We start from the raw sequence: 12,497 nt of genomic DNA, 5'->3' as shown, positions 1-12,497 counted from the left end.
GCCTCTGCCAAAAACTGTCGACCTCACACAGCTCTGTTTCATCTGTGGGAGCAATTTCCAAATAGTTGAAGGTACCTCATTCCTCTGTACTAACATCAGTACATAATTAAAAAAACACCATGTCACCACACAGCCATCACACTGCTCAGGAAGGAGACATGTTTTGTCTCCTAAAGATGAATGTACTTCTGTGCAAAAAGTCTTAATCAATCCCAGGACAACAACAAAGGACCTTGTGAAGATGCTACGAAGGAAACAGGGGGAAAGGAGGAAAGGAGGAAAGGAGGAAACAGGTACAGAATGATCTGTATCCACAATAAAATGAATCCCATATTGACATAACCTGTAAGGAACAACTTACTACTCCAAAACTGCCAACTGCACATTTGCACAAAGGACATACTTTTTAGAAAAATGTCCTGTGGTCTGATGACACAAAAATTGAACTGTTTGGCCATGATCATTGTTATGTTTGGAGAAAAAGGGGGAAGGCTTGCAAGCCGAACAACACCATCCGATCCGTAAAGTATGATGGTGGCAGCATCATGTTGGAGGGCTGCATTGCTGCAGGAGGACTTGATGCACTTCACAAAATAGGCGGCATCATGAGAGGAGAAAATGAGATGGATATACTGAAGCAACATCTCAAGATATCAGCCAGGAAGTTAAAGCTTGGTCACAAATGGGTCTTCCAAATTGACATGACAAACATACTTCCAATGCTGTGGCAAATTTCTTAAGGACAACAAAACTGAGGTTTGTGGAGTGGCCATTACGAAGCCTTGGCCTCAATCCAGCATAAAATTTCTGGGACAGAATTGAAAAAGCACAAGCAAGCAAAGAGACCTAACAACGTGACTCAGTTCTATCACTTCAATCAAGAGGAATTGTCAAAAGAATTTTACTTGTTGTGGGAAGCTTGTGGAAGGTTACCCGCAAACATTTGACCTAAGTTAATCAATCTAAAAGCAATCCTACAATTACTAACTAAATGTATTTAAACTTCTGACCAACTGGGAATGTGATGAAAAAATAAAAGCTGATATAAATCATTGTCTCTACTATTAATCTAAAATTTCAAATTCTTAAAAATAGTGTTGTGATCCTAACTGCCCAAAGACAGGGAATGTTTATGAGGATTAAATGTCAGTAATTGTTAAAATTTGAGTTTAAATGTATTTGGCTAGGGTGTATGTTAGGGGTGGATACCGGTTTTGTCACCACCACCAGTGTCATGTTTGCCCATAATGCGGACTTTGCAATATCGTCATGAACGTGATACATGTTTTAGCATTTTAAAAATAATGTGCTTTAACATGGCTGCAATAACATGCAGGTAGAGGGCTACGCACATACTTATAGAACCGGAGTTACACCCAGTAACTACTTTTGAACTACTACTGTTGAATTTGGGGTTAACACATTCTGTGGTGAACGTGGCTAGCGCTATCTATTGTACACCCACAGGCCGGAACAATGTTGGAATATTTAATATTGACGGACAGTCAGGGGACACTGGGTGAACATTAAGCCACATTTGAAGCCAATTAAAGAACCAGAGTAGTGCACTGACTGCGGGAAACTGTTTTTTCACATTGCTTTTTGTTATTTTTTCTTATGTTATCTCCACACTTCATACTGCAACACAAGCTTAGCTGGCTTTATTGTTCCAGGAAAGCCCCCTCTACAGTGTGCCACGACAGTTTATGTGTTGTTGCTGAACGCAAATGTAGTGGTTAGACCTGGCCCATGGTATACAGACCGTTGTACCTGCATAATAATTTTAGGGTTTTCTGCCAAATAAATGTTGTTGAGATCTACCCTTTGTCAATCTCTGAGAATGAATCACATTATATTTACTACTTAACTTACATTTGGGGGCAAGTTACTCCTCCCAAAACACAAGCAGGCCTGTGCTTCATTTTCATTCCTATTTTGAGTCCTTGAATTTTTAAATAACTTTTGTTCCCTTGTACTACCAACAGAGTGAAAAGAGGTAAAATCATGTTTTGAGTGTTTAAAAAAAAAAAAACAGACTTGTGTATATATATTTATACTGTTATATTTTGTGCTCTTATTTTTAATAGATGTGTCATACACCAACTGCACCACAACAAATTCCTCGTATGTGTAAAATCATACTTGGCAATAAAGCTTAACAAAGCTTTTTCTGATTTCTGATTTATTTTTATAATATCACCTTCCATCAATGTAAAAAACAAAACCCAAAAAAGAAAAAGAAAAAAATACCATGATATACTTTTTAGATCATCTCTTACCCTAGTGTATGTAATTTCCAACTTCGACTGTAGACATTTGTGATATACATATCAGAGAAGTTATTCTATGTTCTGTTTGGGTATTTATATATTCTGGGAGGCTGTGCCAGAAATTTCCTTTCTTAAGTTGTTTTTACCAATACACTGCTGTCTAAAAATGCTGTTAACATAAATTGTGTTGATTCTGGATCTTCAGAGTCAGCTCTGGTCTCATTAAGGTGAGCCAAGGAAAATTTTCCAACTCTGGAATGTCTTGATCTTGAGTCCATAGGCAGATGTTCTACTGATCTTAGAATAGTATAGGGCACAAAAATCTAAACTGTACATTAGTAAGGCATTTGAACCAAATTGTTAATTACTAAATATGTAATCAAAGCCTGGTGTGAACATAGTGATGACACTGCTATACTCACCAGCCTGCCGTTTCCTGAGTGTGACATAAGGCAGTAGGTCATGGCGGGTGATAATCCTTAGAAGCTGGAGAACGTGTCGGAAGTTTGTCTCATCACAGCGACCCTGGCGCTCTAGGGCCAGGAGGAAATCCCTTCCACTCCTGATGCCACCACGCTCATACTCGTCAATTACATCAACAAACAGGAATGACAGTACCCTGACATCCCGATGTGTTAGCTGGGCTCCAACTATGTCAAACATGCGGTGCAGTGAGTACAGCCCATGGGAGTTGTCGACTGCTTCCTCAGGCCATGGGTCAAAGGCCCCATCTCTTCTGGACAAGCTGGAGTTGGTGCAGGAGGCAGAAACATTCCTGTTAGCCACCTGCCCGCTAGTTGCTGCCACACCAGAGCAGCCCGGCCTGCCTGTCAGAGGTCTGTGGTCCAGAGGTCCAGCGGTTGTACTGTTCTGACTCGAGTCCAGCTGATTAGCGTGAATGTGAGGCCGGGCCTGCTGAGCAGAGGAGTTCTGGGCAAGATGGGGAGGAATAACAGCATTGGGGAGCTGTGGCTGCTGTGATGTCATCTCAGGGCCCGATGGTGGTAAGGGATGCTCGAATCCCTGCAACTCCGGCTGTCTTTGCCTGCTCCAACTGATGCGCTATGTGCGGAGAGTGGGGGATCACATATAATTATTCTAATTGTGTTTTAGATCAAGCTTACCATCAGTGGCCATCATCATTTACCAATAACCAACTAAATGACACAGCTTTAAAGACATGCAGGGTTTCCCACAACTTAAATAATGGGTGTGAGCTCCCTCTCCAAATGTTATCAGTCATAAGTACTCTTTCATTGTGGACAATGACCAAATCAATGAGCAGGGATGTTTCATGGAAATATTACATTTTTGCATGATTGTTGTATAAATGTGACAAATAACTCGGTCTGAGTAGTTGAATTGGCCAACATGTTATTTCTGTAATTGATTAAATTTTAAATTTAAGTTATTGTAGTTCATTCTACAGTTCAGTCTCCAATCAAATGAAGTGTCTTATTTATAGTATTATAATACTTATAGTAACTTGCAATGGGGATCTTGCAGTACATCTAAAAATTTTTTCTCCTGTGACTTCTAGCTTCATGTAAGTATACGGTTCATGTGTCTCGCCTGAACGACATAACTAACGAGCTGCCCTCATATCCTCCTTACAGACATTAGGGTGGTGGCGAATTTGTTAATACACAAACATGTAACTCTGTTTTAGGATGGTTGTTGAGCAAGTACGTTTTGTTTTCACCATTCTTTTTATGTAATTATTTCTCCTGTGGAGGTTATGAATTCTCCTGTTTAGCTAAATAAAAAGGAATAAAACTACACACAAAACTACACATCCTACTCAGTTACTTTTATGGTCATTTATAAAAATCACATTCTATGCACCCAAATTCTGATAAGACGAAAAAAAAAAAAGGAAAGATATTCCATTTGAAATACATTTTTTTATATTTATTATGACTTGTTTATTTTGGCCAATCAATATTGCTGGGTTGTTGGCCATAACATTAAATCTAACAACTTACTTTTTATTTAAAAACATATTAACAATTATCAGTTAACAGAACCTAATTCTAGCAAAATAAAGTCCTTCTTTTTCCCAAAAATTGTTAGAACTGACTATAAATATAACTATTAGTTAAGAACGTATTTTTGTTTCTTTTAAGCTAAACAAGTAAAATTATGACATAAAAAGATTTCAAATCAAAAAAGTACACCAGATTGGCGGCTGACCCATCGCGACAATGAACCATGCACAGAAATCTGGCCCCACCCTGTCTGACAGTGATTCGAGGGAGGAGTCAGCTGTCCAGCAAGTGCCACTCGCCTGCCACAGAGTGCCACTACATGCCATTGCTAATGAGAGGATCTTGGTGTCAAATCTACAAAATTTTTTGAGCTGTAGAAATCTGCCCTCACACTGAACTCTAAACCTCAGTTAAACCAGGTCTGAAGCAGGTATAAGTTAACCTTCAAGTGGTTTCCTAAAGACACAGAAGCTAGGTTTAGACTTAACCACAGGTGCAGCTTAAACCACAGATTCTGAGGGCACAGCAGTGGTGTTTAGACTCTGAGACCACATGATTGTGTTCCAGACAACACACGTATAAACCCTTGTTAAACTAGAGCTAAACTATTACTAGAACAACAGCCCCGATGTTCCCTTGATGAAGCTGTCAAACATCTTATGCATCATCGACATGGTGACTCGTATCTTGGCACAGGTACTGTTTTTTTTTCTGTTTACATGTTAAAACTTCTCATCATATTGCTGACATCTGTAAATATGAAATTCTGAAAATAGGCCCTTTTCACAGTAGATATTTTGTGATGTCACCAGAAAAGCACACCTGTTAAGTAATTAAATGAATGTCAACTAAATTCTATTTAGTGGCTTCAGGTTCAGGGTCCAGGTGTTGTGCATGCTTGCTCACTGTCCCAGTGTCATGGTTCACAAGGACACTTGAACTGAAGAAAGCAATCATCATTGTGCTTTTCATTCAAGTCTAAATATCTGGGTGAGAAGGCCTATACTCTAATATCTAATATACTATAATCACTGTCTAACTGGCTGTTTGGTTGATGGGCTGTTGGATTAATCATCACTTATCAACACAAATGCTGCATCAAATCAGGGGGCATATATGTTGCAGAAGAGCACCAAAGTAAGAAAAAGACATGAAAGACATGGCAGATGTGGAATTAGTGAGGTAGAGGTCGGTCAGTCACGAATTCATCAAAACCGGGTTTTGCTCTTTCTTCACTTTATAAATGCCACATCTACGGTGATCTTGAAGTGTACACGGTGCACAAAGGCATCTATGAACACAGGAAGTAATCATTATGGATCACCATAATCATCGTAAGGACTAAAAGCTTCAGTTTCCATAATGCTAGCTAAGGCGAATTTGGCGGAAGCGGTGTTTGTGTAAACACAAGAGCTGAATCTATGTAAAAATGCTGCTGCCGCTTAAATAACTAATTGGAGACAATTTCCATTGTAGACCAAACATACAAACACATTTGCAGCTGTCCAGTAAGGTAGATAACTAGCTAACAACCAGCTAGGTACCAAATGTTAATGGAAGTTAGCTAACAAGCTAACAATAGTTATCTAGAGATAAAAACAGATGCACAATGTTGATATGTGGTCTCTACAAAAGATGAGGAAGTGGCCTCTGGTTCGTGTTACACTATTTGCAACTAAATAGCTAAGCCTTTAATACGATACCGTAAATCTGCACATAACAATAACGTTGACGTTATTATTATGCGTCTTGGTTTAACGTTAGTGTGGCTGCTCTTCGCTAGCTTTCATCCACGTTTGCTGTCAGCGTTAATGTTACCCAAACTAACTTACACAAAGCCAAGTGATGCAGAAAATCAAGGCAAGCAACGTCATTATCGAACAATAACTCTGCATTACCTCGTATCTTTTGGGGGTATTCCTGAAGAGTCCGACACTATCACAGTTCGGTATGCAGCTAACCCGAAGTTAGCTTCCAAGTGTCTACTTGCACAGAAAAGCTTCTTTCAGGACAAAAAAAAAAAACACGGTTCCGTTAAATTGTTTTGGTCGACGACGTTCAACCGATATGTTTCCAGTCTCTTGTGGTGTACGGCACGGTTTCTTTCATTCCAGGAATAACAGTTCGTTTAAAGGTTTGGGTCCTCAAACAGACATCATGGAAAAACAAGCAGACACTTATCGTTCTTCAGCTAAAATGAAAGAACTTCCAGTTCACAGAACAGTTCACTTCCGGTGTTGTGTCGCTCGTGAGAGCACGCACGGCGGAAGCGAAACAATTAGACTTGAATGATTTAGAAGGGAAACTACTTTTCAAGAACGATATAGTCTCTCTTTATTGTTGCGTTCATCTGTGATGATAAAAAATCAGAAGTCTATAATTTCTCATTAATATTGAGAGTAGAAATAGCTGTCTGTAGAAATTTATAAGATTTCCCTTGAAGAATCTCAATATTTCTGAAGGTGAACTCCTTTGTGTTCATTCTCGATCTCTTTCTAAGAATTGCATTTCAGACAGTACACTAAAATCCATCCATTAAGTATAACTGCTACATCCTTTGGAGGGTTACAGAGGGCTGGAGCTGATCCCTGTTGATATTTTGCAAGAGATACCAGTTTATTGTAGGGCTGATACATGGAGACAACCATTCACCCTCATATTCACACCTACTGGCAGTTTGGACTTGCCATTTAATCTAACCTGCATGTCTTTTCAACCATGGGAGGTAGCCCATGCAGACAGGGGCAGAGTTTATTGTAAAATGTTATTCAAATATGAATTTTTTAAATGCTGACAAATGAATGCTCCTTGCCAAATTCATTCTGTTTGGAGTACATGCTGATAACAGCATTTGATTCCTATCACAGTTTGATATGAAGTGTCCTTAGAACCTCGAGTAAAATAAAGTCCTTGAAGAAAAAAATAAAAAATAAATAAAAAACCACTGGACCACTGGCAGCTAGTGGCACTAAGATCATTTTAAGTTATTTTTACAGGGAGCAGTAAGTTGTCCCACGTACTTTTCTCCAAATTTTAACACAGATTAGTCCATAATGAAAACTACAGGGAGCACAAAAGCCTCCGTTTGCATGGCTTTAGTCAGCAGAGGTGCACACACAGCCCCAACATCAGAAACCAGCTTTCATATATTGTGTCTGTTAGTTTTCTTATATCATAATCTGCTGAAATGTCCATTAAATAGCTATTAATGTGACTCAGGCAGCTGCTACATTAATCTCTGAATCTCTGAATGTCATTCAGGTGTCACTGAATGTATCTTTTTGGAACTCCCCCCCTGCCCCCAATATCTGACTGAAGATTTTGACCTTGGATGGCAGGGTCATCTAAAATAAAGTTAGATTTTCTGAACTGAACTGTAACACAAAATTTTTTTACATTTGGTTTTGATGACTATTTCTGTAAATCTGTCCAAGTACTTTAACACAACTGTCAACATTGAGATCTAAAAATAATGGAAATTTTACAGTGCCCTGCCCTGAACGTTCCCAAATGACTCCAATTATGTGGTCAAAATCAGATACCTGATTGAAAGTGAAATGCACGGAACATAAATGAAAACACGAAAGGACAAATAAATTCAGCACTTACTTTATTTGAGACAGCATTTTCTGAAGATAATGCCAGTGGATAAGGGAGCCTTGGTTTTAGAGAGCTATGTCTATACTCATAGACTGTGTAGTTATGATTTGCACCTAACATTCTATGCTTCGTACCGAGGTTAACATCATGTCAGCCCAGTGTGAAAAGGGGCAGAGTGATATTGTACTCCTTCCACACGTGCCATAATTGTCCCCCATGCAGCCCACTAATCTGTGATGGTGGGATTAGGGGTACATCGTTTGACATGTGCATGAAAGTGCCATATCTGACTAAATGTCATCTGCTGTCTACCACATTTAAGTCAGGGACAACTCAGAAATATTGCGCAGATAGAATAGAATAGAATGATAAATAGTGTAAATGGTGCCTGTTCTTCACTCAAATCTCACATGCGCAGACATTTCATGTGAAAAGAGATAAGACAAGCATTATTGGCAAATATCAGAGGGACCTGACTAAAGCTCATTGTTATTGTGGATCAAAGCACTGCGTGAAGCAAAAAGCCTTCTCTTATTCTGTACCTCAGAATATTAGTTGATAGCTCAGAGCCGTTGACCTTTTTAGATCATGCTGAATTAGAGAATACGACCACAAATGGAATCACGAGTGAACTAGAGTGAACAGTCTGCTCAAATAAGGTCTTGATGATGTTTTTCTTAAAGAATGTCTGGTGGTATCCCAGCTATACAGAGGGCCAAAAAGAAAATTTCTTCCTTGTTGTCCATGTTTCTAATACCACTAAAATGTTGCAAGGCATGAGTTGAGATAATATCATAAACAGGAACATATAAGCAAGTCAGCAGGTTAATTTGAAACATCTTGAGCAATTTCTTTGGGGCAGACAATGTCTTGGAAGATTGTAGTTGCCTCCACACACTCTAGATTCTTGGGTCTTGTAGGAATCTGTAGGTGGAATAACAGAATAACAGTCTCTTAAAATATATTCCAGGTCACTACAAATATTATTGATTAGAGTAATATTTTTTTTTTTTTAGGAAAAACAATCTATTGGTGTCAGACAGGTATCATACCCTTTTAATTAGCAATTAGCAATTTCTCCCCTAACATAAATCACAACAAATTGATATGTTGAAATTGTGGATAAATGTAGATAAACTGTAGACAAGAGCTGTTTAAGTTGATTTCATTAACTTTTTTCTACTGGACGTAAACAAAATAATCTGACACTTTCGTGATGTGGCCAAAATGCAGGTTGCTCAATCTAAACAGGAAAGTTACTACATCACCATATCTTACAAGTTGTATTTGGGCACAATCAATTACCCTTAAACAAAAAAGTAATCAGAAGCATTGAAAGATGTTATTTTTTCCAGTGCCAAAATTTATACCTGGTTGCACACAGCTTTTCCATAGCGTATAAAAGTGGCAAAGTGCTCGCAGTTGAGATTGAAAAGGTGATATGAGAACTCCTGATCAAGAAGAGCATCACACCGTAGCCTCATATCCTCAGTTGCTGATGGTGTGAAGGCATGACGGTTGTTACTGATCAAGACATGGGCTCCATTGGGGACGTTCACCTCACCAACACGCACTCTGCGGATCTTGGTTTCCCCAAGAAGAAGGTCTCCACACACAGGGAAGATTGTTTGCAGGGAAGTACGTATGGTGTTCATCAGTTGCCCCTCCTCTAAATAATGGGACAGTTTATTTTCAGGATGTGTAACACTTCGACAAACAATCTCAGTTTTCAGTCTCTGTGCAGAAATATGTATCCTTTCATTGTATACCACTGTCAAATAGCACCATAATACAGCAAACCAACAGCCATGCTCTCATAGTTCTTGAGTTCTTTTGTTGCTGCAACTGAATTACTTTACAATTTGTCACTACCGTTATCTCTAGTGGAAGCAGTACAACTTTTTGTTTTTCAATGAGCAGGGGCAGTAATCAAAAATAAATAAAATAATGCTAAATAATAGGAATAAAAAAAATGTATAGCTGTATTTTTGTGTGTTCTGTATTTTATATAGGGGCCATGATTGAGGACTAAACAATACGAATGATGCACAGCTGGATGGACAACAATGTTCCTCAAAGTGGATCTTTGTGCATTTGAGGTGGTGATTTCTTTCAAGCCTAAATTGATTCATTTTGGTGTTACAATCTGTAACAGAAAGAAACCAAACACATCTAACCCAAGTTCATTGTAAAGAAAGAGCACAACAAATCGCATGACACTACTAACCAACTGCAGACAGAGTGTGAATGACACTACTGTGTAAGAACTGCAGCAAGTTGTCGCAGGAGGCCTGCACCCAAACTTCTCTCGTCTAGACTAGTGTGTGTTCATGCTATGAAGGAACACGTCACCCAGTGCAACAGTGTGGCTCATTGTTTTTAATAGTTTTCGTGGAGCTCTCGGCACAGAGGTGAAAGAGATTTCAGGCTTTGATACAGTAGATGCATTCAGTGTTGGTTTGATTGGGGTCTTCTCATGGCATTTGACAAGAAAGATATAGAACATTACAAGCCTGATCCTTGAATAAATAATTTACTAATGTTTTACAAATCAGATATAAAACATTAATAGAAAGAACTTTTGTGTTGCTATGTTGTGACAATGCCTTTGGCTGGTACTTATCCTTCTCCACCATAACACTTGTTTTGTCATTTTTTAGCTCTTTAGATAATTAGGAAAATCCTCCTAATGGACAGCCACTTATCTTCTAGGAAAAGGTTGCAGAATAACTGGGCCAAAAATGGATTTATAACAACTCACGAACATTTACAATTTGAAAGATTTGTCTAAGCATCTATCGTTAATAACATAACATTTGCAATTTCTGATTACTGACTTTTGTATTATTAAATGGTGTATTAACCACTATTACAACTTTTGGTTAAAGCTTATAGAGTGTTTCTAAAGGGCACCTTATCAGAGAATGGCACCATATAAATCAAAGGGTAGCACCACCGGCAACATGTAATCAACCAACCAGGCAAAGCTGGCAACTGCCTGAGGGCCAAAGACCCTAGTACCAGGATCACTGTGTGTCCTTTGGCCTGTAGTCATTGAATTAGTTGCAAATTTGTTGTCCAAATTTCATATTATGCACAAGCAACATCACAATATCAACTGAAATGCTACATACAGAAAGCCCTGTAAGACAATTCAGTACATTACATTGTCACACTGTCATTGTCACTCTTTCACAACTGAAAGGTATTCCTCAGGGATTTTTGTGCAGCATCATAACCTCATCCTCAGGCATCATCATATAGAGGAGCCCCTAAGTGAACACTGAGTTTTGAGAAGCCGATATTGTCCTTAGTATTCTTCTTCTTTGTCAACTTCCAAACAAACAAACAAACAAACAAACAAACAAAAAAACATAATCTATGTAATGTAATGGATGTTGTCCTTACCTGCAATAGCAAAATGGATTACATATCCATCTTCATCATAAACTCCCCAGTGTGAATATCCAATGGGGTAGGAAAATTCGATCAAGTCTCCAAATTTGGCAGTAGACACAATTTCTTCAACCTGCATAAAACACATGACAGTAAATACTGAAGAAATAATCCTTTTCTGGCAGGTCTCCTCTCTGCTCCACTCCCACCCAATCTAGTCTGAAAGCAGGTTTAACTACATTGCATTCAGTTCAGGGCAGAGCTGCTGTCACAAGTTCTTTAGGAATAGCAAATACTGGTCATGATCATCATAACTAAAGGTGATTACCCTTGTTGTTGTTTGTCTGTCAGGCATGCACTAACGATTTTGATGACATGTAGCTCTTGTTCCTATAGTGTTTGAATGCTCTTATAAGTTGCTCTGTAAGCAAATAATGTTAAAGTAATGTTAAAATGCAGGATGCGTTTAACAGTGTTCTCAAAATTTTCCTTTGGCATATAATTAATTTCACAGTTCCACTGGCTGAAGTCACATTGCTGTATCATTACATTCTGTTACATCACATTACCTAGAGAAAAGCAAACTCTGATTTTATCAAGAATACAGGTGGAACAGCTCTCATGCTACAAAATGATAAGGGGCGAATCATACTAAAAACATTTTTATTTCAGTTGTCACTCTTAATAATACTGTGCCATTAAGGAATTGTAAACAGCTATTTCTTACCTGCTCCAGATAATCCATAGCTGAATCCTTGTAAGTTAGTGTAGGCACTGTGGTAGCTGTTGTAAGGCAGTTTGCCTTTACAGGGTGTGTTGTGTGAGAATCTGGTTTGGACTGTTTGTGGCTTGGAAGTTACTGCTGATTGGCTAATACATAACCTCAGCAGTCTTATAAAAGGCAACAGGAATAACACATCAATGAACTTTAAGACAGTTTATGAAGAACTGTCAACATATCTAGGTTTTCATACATGTGCACTTAACTGTTTTGCTCTTTCTTGAAAATTGATTAAAATCTAATTCTATCACTTGGTAACGGGGTAAATAAAACCACAAAGGACCACTCTTAGACAGGATCTGGGAAGCTGTGAATTAGTATTTAAGAGTGTGATCTTCTTTATCTCAAGTCAGTAAAAGTTTGTTTTTTTTTTGTTTGTTTTTTTTTCACCCTCCTTCTTAGTTGCATATGTTGGCATATCCTGACATGTGTTGGCCCTGCAGAGATTTTAGAATCTGGGCA

At 38.5% G+C, this 12,497-nt stretch overlaps 2 protein-coding genes across 2 annotated transcripts in view; both read right to left on the bottom strand.

Annotated features, from left to right (window-relative positions):
• dedd (death effector domain containing) overlaps positions 1 to 6,456 on the bottom strand; it is a 34,207-nt gene extending 27,751 nt beyond the window's left edge. The window contains exons 1-2 of the mRNA XM_076739993.1: positions 6,157 to 6,456; positions 2,693 to 3,332 (exon numbers count right to left, since the gene is read on the bottom strand). Of these exons, the coding sequence (XP_076596108.1) occupies positions 2,693 to 3,257 (565 nt within the window). The 5' untranslated portion in view covers positions 3,258 to 3,332; positions 6,157 to 6,456. The remainder of the gene's footprint in view (positions 1 to 2,692; positions 3,333 to 6,156) is intronic.
• A 1,433-nt stretch (positions 6,457 to 7,889) lies between these two features.
• On the bottom strand, positions 7,890 to 12,050 carry LOC143327535 (phospholipase A and acyltransferase 2). The gene is made up of 4 exons (XM_076741949.1): positions 11,982 to 12,050; positions 11,267 to 11,387; positions 9,229 to 9,527; positions 7,890 to 8,782 (listed from the first exon to the last, which is right to left on the bottom strand). The coding sequence occupies exons 1-4, from the start codon at positions 11,997 to 11,999 to the stop codon at positions 8,684 to 8,686; spliced, it is 537 nt and encodes a 178-aa protein (XP_076598064.1). The 5' UTR covers positions 12,000 to 12,050; the 3' UTR covers positions 7,890 to 8,683.
• Positions 12,051 to 12,497: the final 447 nt, after the last annotated feature.

The sequence above is a fragment of the Chaetodon auriga genome, chromosome 10 (assembly GCF_051107435.1).
Source record: "Chaetodon auriga isolate fChaAug3 chromosome 10, fChaAug3.hap1, whole genome shotgun sequence".
NCBI classification, from domain to species: Eukaryota; Metazoa; Chordata; class Actinopteri; order Chaetodontiformes; family Chaetodontidae; genus Chaetodon; species Chaetodon auriga.
The sequence above is the reverse complement of the archived record's forward strand: the minus strand, read 5'-3'. Positions and strand labels throughout refer to the sequence as shown.